The sequence below is a fragment of the Vulpes lagopus genome, chromosome 23, assembly GCF_018345385.1.
Source record: "Vulpes lagopus strain Blue_001 chromosome 23, ASM1834538v1, whole genome shotgun sequence".
NCBI lineage: Eukaryota > Metazoa > Chordata > Mammalia > Carnivora > Canidae > Vulpes > Vulpes lagopus.
The window spans coordinates 60551373-60565981 of record NC_054846.1 but is presented as its reverse complement, the minus strand read 5'-3'; the positions used below and the strand labels follow the sequence as shown (position 1 = coordinate 60565981).

General features: G+C 53.7%; 2 protein-coding genes across 26 annotated transcripts in view; both read right to left on the bottom strand.

Moving 5' to 3' along the window:
- Positions 1-3629, bottom strand: part of BMP8A (bone morphogenetic protein 8a) — a 32409-nt gene extending 28780 nt beyond the window's left edge. For both annotated transcript variants that reach the window (XR_005985277.1, XM_041738709.1), the window contains exon 1: positions 3265-3629. Coding sequence is in view for 1 of the 2 variants with exons in the window: in XM_041738709.1 (XP_041594643.1) it covers positions 3265-3598 (334 nt within the window). In the remaining variant the exon portion in view is untranslated. The remainder of the gene's footprint in view (positions 1-3264) is intronic.
- A 4229-nt stretch (positions 3630-7858) lies between these two features.
- The window catches only part of LOC121481394 (microtubule-actin cross-linking factor 1), a 334394-nt gene continuing 327643 nt past the window's right edge, over positions 7859-14609 (bottom strand). For 20 of the 24 annotated variants that reach the window (XM_041738684.1, XM_041738688.1, XM_041738686.1 and 17 more), the window contains 4 exons: positions 13365-13576; positions 12748-12858; positions 10164-10293; positions 7859-9332 (listed from right to left, as the gene is read on the bottom strand). In XM_041738684.1, the coding sequence (XP_041594618.1) occupies positions 9076-9332; positions 10164-10293; positions 12748-12858; positions 13365-13576 (710 nt within the window). In that variant the 3' untranslated portion in view covers positions 7859-9075. The remainder of the gene's footprint in view (positions 9333-10163; positions 10294-12747; positions 12859-13364; positions 13577-14609) is intronic. The other 4 variants (XM_041738691.1, XM_041738697.1, XM_041738701.1 and 1 more) reach the window with 1 other exon arrangement.

The following is a 14609-nucleotide window of genomic DNA, read 5'->3' as shown; positions in this document are numbered from 1 at the left end:
GACTGAGGAGGACGTGGGCCAGGTCCCTCGCTCCCACTCAGGCCTGCCGCCCCCAAATCCAACACCTCAGGTCAACTCCCCCGTCCTCGCCGCCTGAGGCTCGGGAATAAGTCTGGTCAGAGAAGGGTTGGGACAACAGTGAAGACGGCTCCATGCATCTCTGGCTGGACCTCTGCCTGGAGGGCTGTCTGTGCCTCAGTTTCTCTACCTAGAACACGGCAGCTGCTGCTCCTCTGCCTCAGGTGCAGAAGGACCAGGAGAGACTTGCAGAGTCGGTCCTTCCTGCCTCATTCCTCCCTCCCCGTGGGCTGGGCCATGCTCCAGTCAGACCCACGCTCCTGCCCAGGGGACAGGGTGGTGCCATGAGGAGCTGCCTCCAAAACAGGGCCACAGGGTCAGCGATGGGAGGCCCCCAGTTTTCCGGCACCATCGCTGGACTGGACGAGAAAACAGAGGCGGACGAGAAAACAGAGGCTCAGAGAAGGAAGGGAGGTGACTCGGGACAGGAAGGAATCAGTGATGGGCCCAGGGGATACCAGAACGTGGGCGCTGCCTCCCAGCTCGGAGCTCTCCTCTCCCTGAGCACGGGGACACCCAGGACAGACCCTGACTGCTCCATGTGGGTATCCGCCCCCATGACCGTGTCCTGACACGGACCCAAGGGGAGCCAAGGGTGTACAGTCTGAGACTGACTTACAGGCCGCCAGGGGCCCCAGCTCTGACCATAGCGCCGGCCTCCCTAGAGAGACACCATCAGCCACGACGCGGCTTCCTAAAGCATCTGCTTGTGACAGGTCCCTGGCCTCTGGGTCCCACAGGCTGCCGTGGATGCTCAGGGGCCTGGCAGACACCAGGTCTGGCTTCTCAGGAGCCACATGAGGCCCACAGGAGAGGTGGAGCTGGAGGCTCAGGTATGGGAGCCCGGGCGTGGGCGCCGATACCACGGTGACTCTGCCATCAGGCTCGGTGGTTCAAGGGCCTGGGGCCTGGGCCTCCAAACAAGGAAAGAATCCTGCCAGGTGTCTAACCCCTCCCCCCATCCCAGCCCAACAGCCTAGGTAATTACCAGGTAAAACCACTCAAACTGCAAGAGTTCTACTAGTGCAATTAGTACATCAGAATAAAGAAGGCCCTTCTGACAGCTGCTGGGCCCGCCCACAGCCTGGGCCTCCCCGGAACAAAGATCTGCTTGTTAATCCCACAGCGTCAGAGGCCCTAGATCTTAATGAAACACGCACAGACGGCGTGGGAAGAAGCCGGCATCTGGAATCCACAGCCCCGGATGATGTCATGGACATGCTGTGTGGCCCTGGGCTGGCCACTTTACCTCTCGGAGCCCATGAAAAGGGGGCTGGTACAACAGCTTACATGTTACCACATGGATGGAATGTGGACTTTTCCGGCTACAGAACTTCAAGCGCTAGTTTGTATTCTAAAAATAGGTAGAGACACCTTTGGGTTGGCTTTTAAAACCCATTTCGGTTGCACATAAGATGCCTGGGACATTCCCAGGACATCCCCCCAAGGCTGGGCAGCAGCGGGGACGGAGGGGGGGCAGCAGGGACCAGGCGCAGGTGCACCTGTGTCAGGGCTGATGTTCTGCTCCTCCCATCCATCAACCAATCACTCGGTAACCTGTCGACACACTGATCTCAAGCAGCCCCATTTTACAAGGAGGGATCTGGGGCTCTAAGAGGGCAAGGGACTTGCTGGAGGCCACCCAGCAGAGGCAGGAGAGGAGGCCGATCTGCGTGAGCTCCGGGTGCTGCTTGATTCACAACGACAGCTCCCACCGAGGCTGTGCACGCCTTCACCAGGGGATGCTGGGAAGCAGGACACTGGCTGGGCGGTGACTCACTCTAGTGGACGTTTCCCTTAGGGATGGGGTCAGGATGACAGTACCCACAACCCTCTTGGTTCTGAGCCCCAGGTCAGCTAGTCCAGAGGACAGGGCTCTAGCCTCAGTTCCACACATGGTCTCTTTTGTCCTGAGCCCCCACCTGCCCTTCACCAGGAAGGCAGCGTTCAGAACCCCCGACCCAAGTCCTGTGCCCGGCACCTGGCTCTCAGCAGAGGTTAGCAGCCACCTCCTGCTGCTCACTTCCCCCTCGGCCACCCTCTGGGCTGTGGGGACAGAGGTCCCCTTGGCCGAGCCCTCTGCCTGCCCTAGTAGAGGAAGCAAATGGCTGAAGACCCCACAAAGCCTGCTGCTGCTCCATCCCCTGGGTTTCTCTGCCTCAACCTCCCTGGAAGCTCTCTCCACCCCGCAGGTCTGCCCTCCTGACAGTAGAAATGTCACCTCCTCGAGGGCTGGATGTAGGGCCAACACCCCGGGCCTGGGCCTGTCCTGACTGGGCCACCGCCAGGCTGCGCTGTCCTGGGCGGACGCCGCCTCTCTCAGCCTGTGTCCTCATCCTCACCTGGGAGACGGGCATGACACCACGTCTGTTCCCAGGTTGCGCGGAGGGTTAGGCGCGACGCTGCCGGTGAAGGGATGCTGGTGGCCTTGGCGAGGGTCCGTCCCCACCTCAGCCCGAGCTGGGGTCCCTGAACCCCCAGACCCAGTCTGCTGTGGGCTCCGGCCCAGAGCCCTGGCCTCTCTGGCCGCGGACAGGTGCAGAGCGGAGAGGGGACGCTGGTGACTTCAGGTTCAAGAGCGTGTGTGTAGTCACCCAGAGACGTCGGAGTCCTCTCACCACAAACGGCCCCGGGACTTGAAGAAAACTTGTGCGGAGCGCAGGCTGGGCTCCGAGCGGGCAGCGGGAGGGCCCGCCGGCCGGTCCGCCACTGGTCTGGACGGCAGCGCGCCGAGCCGGCTGCGGGGCTGGGCCCAGGCGACCGCACGGCCGAGCTCGGAGTCGCCCTTCCCGCCCGCGGCCCCGACAGCCACGCCCTCCCCAGGAGCTGGGGCTCGGCCGGCACCGGCGGCGGCGGCGGCTCGGCGTCTGGGCTCCCGGGCAGCTCCCTCCGCGGACGGGACGGGGCGGGGCGGCCCGCGCTCACCTTCGTCCCCGGCCCGGCCCGGCCCGGCCCGGCCCGGCCCCGCCTTATCGCTGCGCCGCATCCCCGCGGGGCCCGCCGCCCGCCGGCAGGAGAGGACTCCGACCCCGGGCGGCTGCGCGACTGCGGGAGATGGACGCGCGCCCCAGCGCTCCCGGTCGCGCCTCCGCGCCGCCGCCGCCGCCGCCGCCGCGGGGCCCACGGCCCCAGGCCCCAGCCCTGCCCCGCCCCGGCCCCGCCGCCCGGCCCGGCCGCCGCACTCACCCACGTTGACGAAGCTCATGACCAGGTCGGCGCGGCCCGGGCGCCGCGCGGGGGGGCCGCCGTCCTCGTGGTCGTCGCGGGCCATGGCGCGGTACAGGCCCAGCATGAAGAGCGGCGCCGACGCCGGCAGCCGGGCGGCGGCGGGCGGGGCGCGGGGCCGGGGCCGCCCGGGCAGCCCGAGCACCGCCAGGATCTCGCGCTGCATGTCGCGGCGCTCGCGCGGGCCCAGGCGGCGGGCCGGGCAGCCGGCCGGGGGGCGCGGGCCGGGGCCGCCGCCGCTCAGCGCGCACAGCGCCAGGCCCACGAGCCACAGCGGCCCGGGGCGCGCGGCCATGGCGGGCCGGGCGGGCCTCAGCGGGCGCGCATCCGCCCCGCGGCCGGGCGGGAGCCGGGGCCGCCCCGACGGCGGGCGGCGGGCGAGCGCGGGGCCGGCGCCGCGGGGGGGGCTGGCGGGCGGCCGCGGCGCTGTCCCCGCGCGCCCCCCGCGCCGCACCTGCCGGGTCCGCCGCCCCGCGGCAGGCGAGCGCTCCCCCGGGGCCCACGCGCGTGCGGCCGCCGCGCCGGCAAAGGCTCCGCCGAGGCCCGCGGGGCGGCAGGGGCGGCGGGGGCGGCGGCGAGCGGCCGTCGGGGCCGAGCGGCGCGGACGCAGCGGCGCCTCTGCAGCGGGACCCGCCGTCTGCGCCGCGCGCCCCGCCCCCGCCGCCCGTGGGGCCCGCGCGCCGCTCGGCCCCGCCCCGGCCCCGCCCCCTCCGGCCCCGACCAATGGGGGCGCGGGGCGGGGGCGGGGCCAAGGCCGCGGCCGCGGCGCCGGGAGGCTGCTGCGCCGCCTGCGCGAGGGGGCGAGGGGGCGAGGGGGCGAGGGGCCCCTGGGCGAGGGCCCCTGCCCGCCGTCGGGGCGTCTGCGCCGCGCTGGGCTCCTCTCCGGCCGCTGGTGGCGCCGTCGGGCGAGCGCGAGGCCCCGGCCCCGGCCCCGGGCCCCCCGGGGACCCCGAGTCTCCGTCCCGCCCGCGCAGGGACCCGCAGCCCCGCCCGGTGCGCAGACCGTCGCTGGGGACCCGAAACGCCTCGGGCGGGTGCGGAGGTACAGGGCCCCGCAGGTGCCCGCCGCGCCCGGAGGTGGGGCGCTTCCTCTGCCCGCGGCCGCCTCCGCACCTCCTCGCCCGCACCCGGGCCCTCCCCGCCGTCGCCTTGCACGCGCGGTGGGCGCTTCTCCTTGCGCGACCCCTGCTCAGCCTCTGCTCCCCGCGCGCCCCCACCTGGCTCCCCGTGCTCCCGGCCGGTGCCCCAGGCGGGCGCCCCACACCCCGCGCTGTGCCCGCGCCCTGCGGGCCCCAGGGCCGATCCAGCGGGCTTGGGAGACGCGCCCGGCGTCCCGCTGGGCCGGGCAGCTCCGGGCCCTGCAGAGCGCCTGGGACGGGCTTTGCTCGCCCCGTGGCCTGGGCCCTGGCGGCTCGCGAGAGCAGCTCTGCACGGAAGCCCCCGTCGCTTCAGCCCCCTCTGCACGCTCTGCTCTTCCTGGGCGCTCCCTCGCTGCGCTAACTCACGCTGGAAGGAAGTGGCCCCTCAACTGCGCTGGGAAGGCTGAAGGACTGGGCCCGGTGACAGCAAAGGGCAGGGGGAGAAGAGTGCTCCAGGCAGAGGGAACAGCGACTGACTCCGGGGAGCATAGTGCAGGCACCGCTTGGCACTTAGCATGTGCCGGCAGTGCTCTGCCTCGCTTCTTTAATGCTAGCACACACCGGCTTGATGCCATTTCACCCCCTTTTTAACAGACGAGGACGCTGAGGCACGCAGAGGTTAAGGGACTTTCCCTGTCACACGACCGCGGAGCTGGGCTGGGCAGGTGGGCGCTCGCAGGTGAGCTGTTCAGTGGAGCCCAGAGAGCCAAGGATGGATCCAGGGAGACTAGAGGAGGGCCCCAGTGTGGATTCAGTATTAGACTTCAAAATACATTAAGAAGTCCACCAAAATTAAGATTTTCTCATGATCACTTCGAAACTGGGCTGCTTGGCTGGCTCGCTCAGTGGAGCATGGGACTCCTGATCTCAGGTTGTGAGTTCAAGCCCCACATTGGGCGTGGAAGCTAAAGGCTACTGTACATAAACAATCATTTGTTGGTGCCTTAGGCTCGGGCTCAGTCTGCCTTTTATCCAACGGGTGCATTCCCACGCTGCTTATAAGCCTCTTAAGGATGCTGCAGCTTAGCCACCGAAAGTGCCCAAGGCAGAGTCTGCTGCAGGGGCGAGTGTGGATTGGAGGGACAAGATTAGAGTCAGCGCCCACAGTGGAGGCAGGTACAATAGGGCGGGGGTGGGGGGGGGGGACAATGACTGATCGTTTTGGTGACAGGGTGGAGGGCAGAGGAGAAAGCGGTTGAGGAGGCTGCATCCCCAGGGCTTGGTGACTGCGGACAGAGGCAGGGGCAGAGTCAAGGGGGCATCCCCGTGTCAGGCTCGTTCAGGGTCTCAATCTCAGGTCCTCTTCACTGTCCTCTGGGCATCCCTCGGCGCTCCCCACGGAGTCCACACCACATCATCGGGGGCCTCACGTCTAGCCTGTAACCCTCCGGTTGTGTATGGTGCAACACTGGGCTCCCAGCTAGACTGTCAGCAGCCCAGTGCAGGGCTCATACTTAGAAATCATTTATCTCAATATAGGGTTAGCGGAGACAGTGGTGTTCTTTAAATAATGGGTCTTGGGGCACCTGGGTGGCTCAGTGGTTGAGCATCCGCCTTTGTCTCAGGTCGTGATCCCCCGGGGTCCTGGGATGGAGTTCTGTAAAGGGCTCCCTGCAGGGAGCCTGCTTCTCCCTCAGCCTAGGTCTCTGCTTCTCTCTCTCATGGATAAATACATAAGACTTTTTAAGAATAATAATGGGCCTCACATTCCCATAAACCTAAACATCAGGTTTGAGCCATTTCGAAGGTTGTCACCCCACAACTCAGTTCAATAGCAACCACCATGGGCTGCTTCTTCATGCTCCACCAGAGATGAAGCTGACCAGTCCCTGTCCCCCAGTGGATCAGCACCCCCAAATAAGGGTAATAGCCAGGTGAACATAGTCTCTACAGAAGGCAGAACCAAGGCTGTGTTCCAAGATCCCAGGCCTGCAAACTGCCTGGAAGGGCAGAGAACAAGGAGCTGGGATATGGGGGTGGGGACGTGAGTGGAATCTTCAGGAACTGAGGTGGTTTCTTGGAGAATGTAGCATCAAACAAGGGCTTTCCCCAGCTGCGCCCGTCGTGCTATGACTTTGGGCCGTTTCTGAACCTCTCAGACTGTTTCTTATCTGTGAATGGGGTCACGATGGTAGGGCTGGATAGAGAGCATTTAGCAGTCACTGGCCTATGGCAAGCAGTCAGTAAATGTTAGCTGTTGTTACTGTATCATTCAAAACCCCAGGGACTCATCCATCTCTACCCAGCAAACACCAAATTAGTATCACACGTTTAGCACTAGTATCCCAGAAGTGTAATTTTAAGCTTTTTTTTCTGTCATCCCTATATTCTCTATATGGCCTTACATGTAGGTATTTGTTGAATGGAAAATAAACTTTGTGAAGATTCCACTAGCCGAGCTTTGTTGCAAATGGAAAACCTGAATTACTTGGTTTTAAAAAAAGTGATCACAGTCCAGAATCTGAAAGGATGGAGGAGGTCAAGCAGTTTGAAGTATGCTTCTGCTGCCAGGAAGCCTAGAGAAGCAAATTTGGGTGAAAACACTATCCTGCACAGTTCTGGCAATTTGAAGTTACCTAATCCCAGGAGGAATAGAGTAAGCACTTTCTTCAGAGTCAGTACATCAAGCTGGATTTCTTTTAATCTGGATAGTCAGGTTCCAATAGCTTTGGCAAACATGTATCCATCTCACTCAATCCTGATCAGCTAAGGAGTATGGCCTAATGATCAGAAACACAGGTGGCCGGAATTTGAACCCCTCTTACCTACACCTACCTACACCTCTTACCTCAGGTTCTCTTGTTACTCCTAGCCTAATTCCTGCTGTTAGAATTACTTAGTATTTGGCTGTTCTAATTACTATAAAGCCGACTAGGGTCTGGAGGAAACAAATGCCAGACTTCAATAGGGAATCAGTGATTTGCTTTAAGGTCCATTTTTGCCATTTATTAATTCTGTGATCTTAGGCAAATAACCCTCTCTCCCACTTTCCCATTGCTGTGTCTCCATCTGCAAAGGAGAAAAGAGCCAGATTTGATGACCAACTTTTGCTTTCACTTTTGAAATTCTGTCATTTAACCAGCCTACTGTGGGAAATTGGCCCCATTCTCTGAAACCTGGGATCTTTGTGGTTTCTAGTACAGAAATCTTATATATTGCTATTTGTGTAATCACCTAAGTGAAAGTGAAGCAGATACCCTACAGATTTACATTAACAATAGCCTGATTATTTTTGTTGCTTTGTTAAAATTAAAAAGGATGAAACGAGAAAAAAAAAATCTACTAGTGAGCTCCATAATTTATCCACCAAGATATTTTGATTTGAATAATGCATTTAAGTACCCAAAACACAATCATACCCAGGGTAACATGTTATATATAAGGTAATAGTTGAGAAGAAAATCAGGAAATACGAATTTGTTACTGCAAGCAATTTTAATACAAAAGTGTGTCTTGTTTTTAAACAGTTCATTGGTAGAGCTTCAGTTTCTGCCTCAATTAAAACCAATTGAGATAATCACACAGCAACATGGTCGGAGCTGAAGAACAGCAGCTAAAAAACAGGAGCCCCAGATAGCCCCTCTTCATGGTCACTTGGTCAGTTGTCTTTATTACTCACAAAAAAAGACGGAAGCAAACGGGACTTGTTAACAGGTGTGCTGGTGAACTCCTTTAAAGGACGAGCAAGTGTTTATGTCCATATTTTCAGAATAGGCTCGTGGAATTCATTCCTCAGTTTGTGGGAAGTTGATCAACCATTTAAATAAATAGCAAAAATGCAGATAAACAAATCTGTAATTCACAGTGCCACCAAGGAGTCTCCCCTTGCCAAGGGCCTGGGTCCTGGTGAGCACAGGAGTTATTGGTGGCAGGGCTGGATAGGAAGTTACAAACCAGGACTCTTAAAAACCCCAATGTTCTGATGTCTTCTCAACAGTCATTTACCCCTGAATTCTAGCAGCTATTTGTCCTTTAAACACCCAGTACTGAGACAGTATTTAAAGTATTGCAATGAACTCCTTTTGCTGATCATGTGCAAACATTACCTAGAGGAGGTTCTCTCTCTTCAGCTAAAATCACACAGCATTAAAAACATTGGAAAAAGCAATTAGAAGTGCCCTCCCCTCAGTTCTTGCTAGTTGAGGTGTCTGTGATTTACAAAAAAAGAGTTCCTTAAACACTGCAGGATTCTTATTATTTTTTTTTAATATAATTTATCTTGCTGAGACAGCAAGTCGAGTTTATAAAGAAGATGCATTTAGGAATAATCCTAAAAGATAAAGCAGGTTTACAACCCTGCACCGCGCAGAAACCCTATTTAGAGGCTTTTTTTTTTTTTTTTAATACACATTCTCATCTTGACCTTCTCATTTGTTTTTTTTTTTTTTTTTTCTCCAAATATTTCATTTCTGGGCCCCATCCATTACAGGGTTACCAGGAGGCAAATTTTATCTACATAAATATTCACATGAAAATAGTAACTTACAAAAAGAAAAAAAAATAAGGCAGCTTCATAACACAATTATTCTTTTACACTTTTAACAATATAACTTCTCCTGTTCAGAATAAATATACACCCAATGTACGGAGCAGGCTTCAAAGTGGATAGAGGCTTGGGGGTGCTTGTACAGTGTTATCGCTTGGGACCCGGAGTCCTGGGGGAGGCAGTGGTGGTCTTCTTAGACATGGTCGGGATTTTGGAAGGCTTGTTTAGCCCTCTCCTGGAGTTGCCCTGGCCCCCTGCGGCACTGCTCTCCGAAGTGTCTGAACAAGCAGACTGTGTCTCTAAAAGGTCAAAGTCAGAGGCATCGCTTCCTCGCCGGCTACTGGCCCGACTCCCGGCCCGACTCCCGGCCCGACTCCCAGGGCGACTGGCTGACTTTTTAGGGTCTGGAATTCGAGAATAAAGCAGCAGACTTAATAGAGACAACATGGCGGGGCAGCAAGAACAAGTGATCAGAGGTCAGGGATCTGATTCTAATACCACCCGATACGCTGTGTGGCCCTGGGCAAATCAGAGCCTTTCTGGACCACTTGTATCTCATCTACACAGCAGTGGCTTGAAACCTTTCCTGCCTCTGTGAGAAGCTTGCCTCCTGAGGATTAGAAGCTTCGCTCAGCAGCTCAGTGACCTCTTGTGCCCACAGAATGGTGCCAAGCAGGGCTGCTCAGTCACCTGGGCACAGAGAGAGCCTGCTAGAGGGAGTAGGGGTCGAGGACAGGCAAAAAGAGTGCCAGAAAGGAGGCTAATTCCTAGGCTCCCATGAGGAACATCAATGGGTGAACAGATGTGATCTTCCCCTGACTTTCTCTCAGCTTGCCAGCAGCTATGATAAATAGAGTGTGTTGCAAAAATTACTAGCAAACTGCCAGTCCCAACATTGAGGAAGGCCCACTTCAGGAAGCCCCTCCTGCCTTTTACATTCTCTCAAATGTGATCATTTCTGATCAAGAACAGGGGGCCTGGCTTTAGCCGTGGAAGTATCTACTCTTAGAAGTCATGGCTGCAGTTAGTAGCTATAGCAGCAGGAGGGAAAGAAAGAACAGCAGAAAGTCTACGGGTCTCTCTGGACATCACACCTACGTGCTGCTCTCCTTATTTGCTCTGTGAAGAGCAGGGAAGTATTGCCCAGAGGCTGTAGTTCCCCAATTCTCAGCCTGGCCAAGCCCCCTCCTCTTCACCCCAACGCGCATGCACATGCAATGGGGGCAGGTACTTACCTGCCCGATTCGTTTTGGCACCTGTGGAGGCTGGGGAAGAGCTATTGCTAGTATCACCAGCAAGGGATGTTCGACTAGAGTGAAAAGTTGGTGTTGGTCGTTTCAATTTGCTGCCTGTTGATGGAATAACCTTAAAAAAAAAAAAGTTTAAAAAGGTCATATTTACTAGGTATAATTTTTGAAATTCAATTTTAAAAGGTCTACTTAAGCCTCCTTATATCTAATCGATTGAAAAGCAAATTAAAAGTCCAGGAAAACAAAGATGTATTTTGAAAGTGTCCTAGGTCACATATTTTAATAATTTTACCCCGTAAGAGGCTTATGTTCCAATTTAAAATTTCATAATGTCTTCTAAACTTCTAACTAGAAATTTACTGACAAATTCTATGTTACTGACAAATCTACCAGAAATGGAAAAAAAAAAATCCCAATAATCCCAAGTGTCAAAGTGATGGGGTTAAAAATTTGAAAGATGGGTTTCTAGCCCTAAATATTTAGTATGGAGATGCAAAGATCACTCCAACCTCTCTTACTAGATGCATGTAGGAACTTCAGTCAAGCCAAGATTTTTCTGTCTGTTTTCCTCCCTGGAAAAAATGCAGATAACCACACTCCCTCTGTTCAGCCCACCGGGAACCCTGGCCTCCTTCTCCCTGTTCCCCCCATCCTGTATCTTATCTGCACAGCCCACTCCCTTCTTTCCTTCAGGCCACGTCGCTGGAGTGGCCTATCAGAGAGGTCCTGCCTTAGTACTCAAGTACTACCTCATCTTCTCCTCTGCTTCAGGTTTTGGCACAGCAAGTGTCAGCACCCGACAGAGGGCAGCTACCCTCGTTCTGAGGTCTTGCCTGCTCAAGTGTAAGCTCTGTAAGAACAGGGACTTTGTTTTGTTCGCTGTCCCATCCTCAGCACCTAAGGGAGTGTCTGGCACAGAGGAGGGGCTCAATAAAAACTTGCTGAATTGAATAAATCCTGTGTAGAAGCACTTCCTAATGGAAAAATTATTTCCGAATGGAAGGAGATACATGTTATTACTGCTACCGGGAGGAGCAACATTTCCCTTTTGAGTGTATTTTATTTTTAAATAGTAGCAGACTTAATTTGGAGAAAGAATATTTTAAGTCTGTTCTAAATACCCATATCCCAAGATGCTGTTCTAATCTTTTTTTGATATCAATTGTGTAAACTGTTTTCCAGGACCTTTAAGATGTTCATACAAATGCAAAGAGTAAAGCAACCTATTTCACTGTGTTTCCTGTACTTCTTTAATTTAGAAAGGAAAAGCAGAAGCGGCAGAAAGTGATTAACATTCACGCACAAAGCCTCCCGGCCCACACCGGAGGAAGAGCACCAGTTTCAGAAGCTACCGCTTGTGAGTGCTGCCGCCAGGAGGACCACAGCCCCAAGACCCTGGGCCGGGAGTCCATGTCAGGGCACAGCCTGTGCAACACCCACAGGCAAGGAAAGATGAAACCTCGAAATGAACAAAACAAAAGATAAAGCAAAAAGGCTGGTCTATTAGAATCCTGTGAGTGTTTTGTACTTCATAATTAAAACATTTAAAATTTTGGAACTTTTGAGACTTTAATGAAACTTGAGCCATTAAAGAAGAAGAAGAGCAAGATAAGCAGGTTGAATCTTGGGGTTTTGGTGGAAGTGGGTCCCCAGATCATGTTCTAAACCAGACAGATTTCTGAACTGGAGGTTTAGCTTGAAGCGGATGAATCCCAAAGCAGCAGCCCATTCACACGCATTGGCTTCCTACATTTCCCGATTTCTCGGGCTGAAGCTTTGCATGATTGAAGGCAATGCTATCTTTTGAGGCACAAGAATCAGTATGTTCCAGCTGGAGCTAGAATGCATATTTTCAGACAAGCCACTGGCCCATGTTTTGTGTCTGAAACACTGCTCTTCCAAAAATGTTTTGGGGCATCTTAATGGCTGCATCCAACATGCTTAACTGCCAGGGAGTGTATCTGGATCAAGGCTTCAGACACCTGAGTGACTAGGCCAAGAAATTCAGAAGTTAAAATCGGAGCCTCAGAGCAGTGTCCACTGATACTGGGCTTGGCTGAAGTAGGCAGCACCCATGCCTCAGACCAATCTGGCGATACCAACCACCCTGGGGATGTGGCTCAGGGCAGGGGACGCCAGCCACTCTTCTGTTCTAAGCAAAGATAGAACACTGCTGAACATGCACCACAGTTGAATTTCAAGTGTTCATAACTCGTCTGTGTATCTCATGTTTGGAGACTCCAAGAGGCCCGAATTTTAGAAATATCCATAAACAACAGATCACCAGGAATGACCACTGTTTATCACCCTGGAAAACACATTGTTTTAAAGACTGTCAGCAAGTTGTTAAACAATCCGGTTTTAGGCATCTCTTATTCATCTCCAATTTTGGTGAGCCCGAGTTAGAAACCCCTGAAAAACACTTGGCTAGACGAATCAGCTGTGAGAGCAAGCACCAGAGATGGAAAAAGAGCATGGACTCGTGTCAGGAAGAGTAGCTGATCAAGGTCCGGGCATTAGCGAGGGCCTCGTCTTGATTGTGCCCTTAGTCAGCAAAACCATACTCTACCTCGGGGCTGGGCAGCTGGAAGTCAGGATAATGGCTGTCCCTGACAGGGGTGCCCGCTTTACTGTTTACCAACCAGGGTTTGTCATAACAGCGAGAGGACTGAAGTGGAGTCTGCGAAACGGAAATCCAAAGGGAAGGATGGGAACAATTGAAAATGGAACAGAAAGGAAGCAAATTGGGAACACGAAAAAATAAATAGAAGACACTGAATTTTAAAGAAACAGAAAACAAAACAAAACGTGCATCAGTTCAACAGGATACAAGGGACCAGGCAGAAAGGCAACAGCATTCCTCATAAGTAACTCATCAAAATCAACAAAGTGTATCCATTAGCTTCAGCTGCACAGATAACGCCTGGATTTCCAAAATTAGTAACTCTGGATGTAAAATAGTGGAAAAAAAGGGTTTCTGACTTAACGACCTGAGTTCATATTTTAATAAATGTCTTAAAGGTCCTGTTTTCTAATGGGGCCTAGAAAGGCTGGTCTAAGTAAAGCTTGGTCTGTAGGTCCTCACGTTCCTCTCCTCGCTGGAGGTGTTCAGAGGCTACGCTCAACAACAACCATCTGAAAATACGGGAATGAGGAAGAAGGCCACGAAGAGAGGTCGGTGCGTACCTTGGTTCCACTGGCTGGGGTGGCTGGAGACGACGGCATGGACGTACAGCTGTGATTGCTCTGACTAGCACTGGAGCTGGAGCGGGTAGGGGAAGCAGCCCGGGAAGATGGTTTGGACCTTCGACCCCGCGATCGGAAAGGAGTCATTCCCTGGGATGCTCCCTCAGGTAGGATGAATTTCTCTCTAAGTTCAATGTTGGTTCTACCTCGTGCTAAACAGGAACAAACACACAACATGCAATGTCAGTTAATCTTAAAAAAAAAAAAAAAAGTGTATCTTCGATGGTCACACAGCTGCTTGACCCCATGATAACAGCTGGATAGGCTACAGGTTTAGTGCCATCTGTGGATTCTGTTGAAGTCGAGGTAAATTCATGATGTCAGTCTGTCATGACTCTTATCCATGGCTGACAAGGAACTCATTGGCTCCTTGGTTTGCCACGATAAAGAACTTTATATACAGAATGCCCTCCCACCATCCACTGGGGTAAGCACACCGTAACCAGTCACAGAAAGCCGATGCAGCAGTGCACAAACTTCTGACCGTAAATCAAAACCCCTCTTTTCTCTCTCATAGTACATGTGTACTTTTTGCTCAGGTTTTGCAGGATACATGGTAACTAATTAGTGGAGAAAAACAGATCACCAGAATCAACATTATCCAGACTCTTCTTTCTATTTGAGTTCAGTTCATAATAATCCTAAGGGAAGGGGTCCAGGAGCTCAGTATAGTCAAAAGATCAGAATAAAATCATTGAGAAGTAAACATGTGGGAGGAGAGAGAGAAAGATCAAGACCATGCACAAACCTTGCCAGTGAGAAATGGTTAAGTCAAAAACTGAAAGCAACAAGATGCTGAAGGGACAATGGAAAGTGGGAGGAACGTTGGGGTGGAAGCAATCTGGAAACTGCTCTGAAGGCAATAGGTGTTGTCCCATGGCTTTCTGGAGCTGGGAGACCAGAACTTAAAATCTGGATTTGGTCAGAAGATTCTAAGGATGGCCAGCATAAATGTTATATGTGAAAGACACTACAAATTTAAAAGAAACCATTCCTCTGGAATATGTCCTTAGATTACCTCTCACCAAAAGGTGTTCTTCTGCAATAAGTTCCTACCTCCTCATCCATCCTACACTGTTTACTTTTTAGACCATGCTAGATAGACCTGAACACGCAGGATTGCTGGTGAAACTTGGGAAAAGGGAATCATTATATACAAAATGTTTGTCATCCTTTTCTATGTAA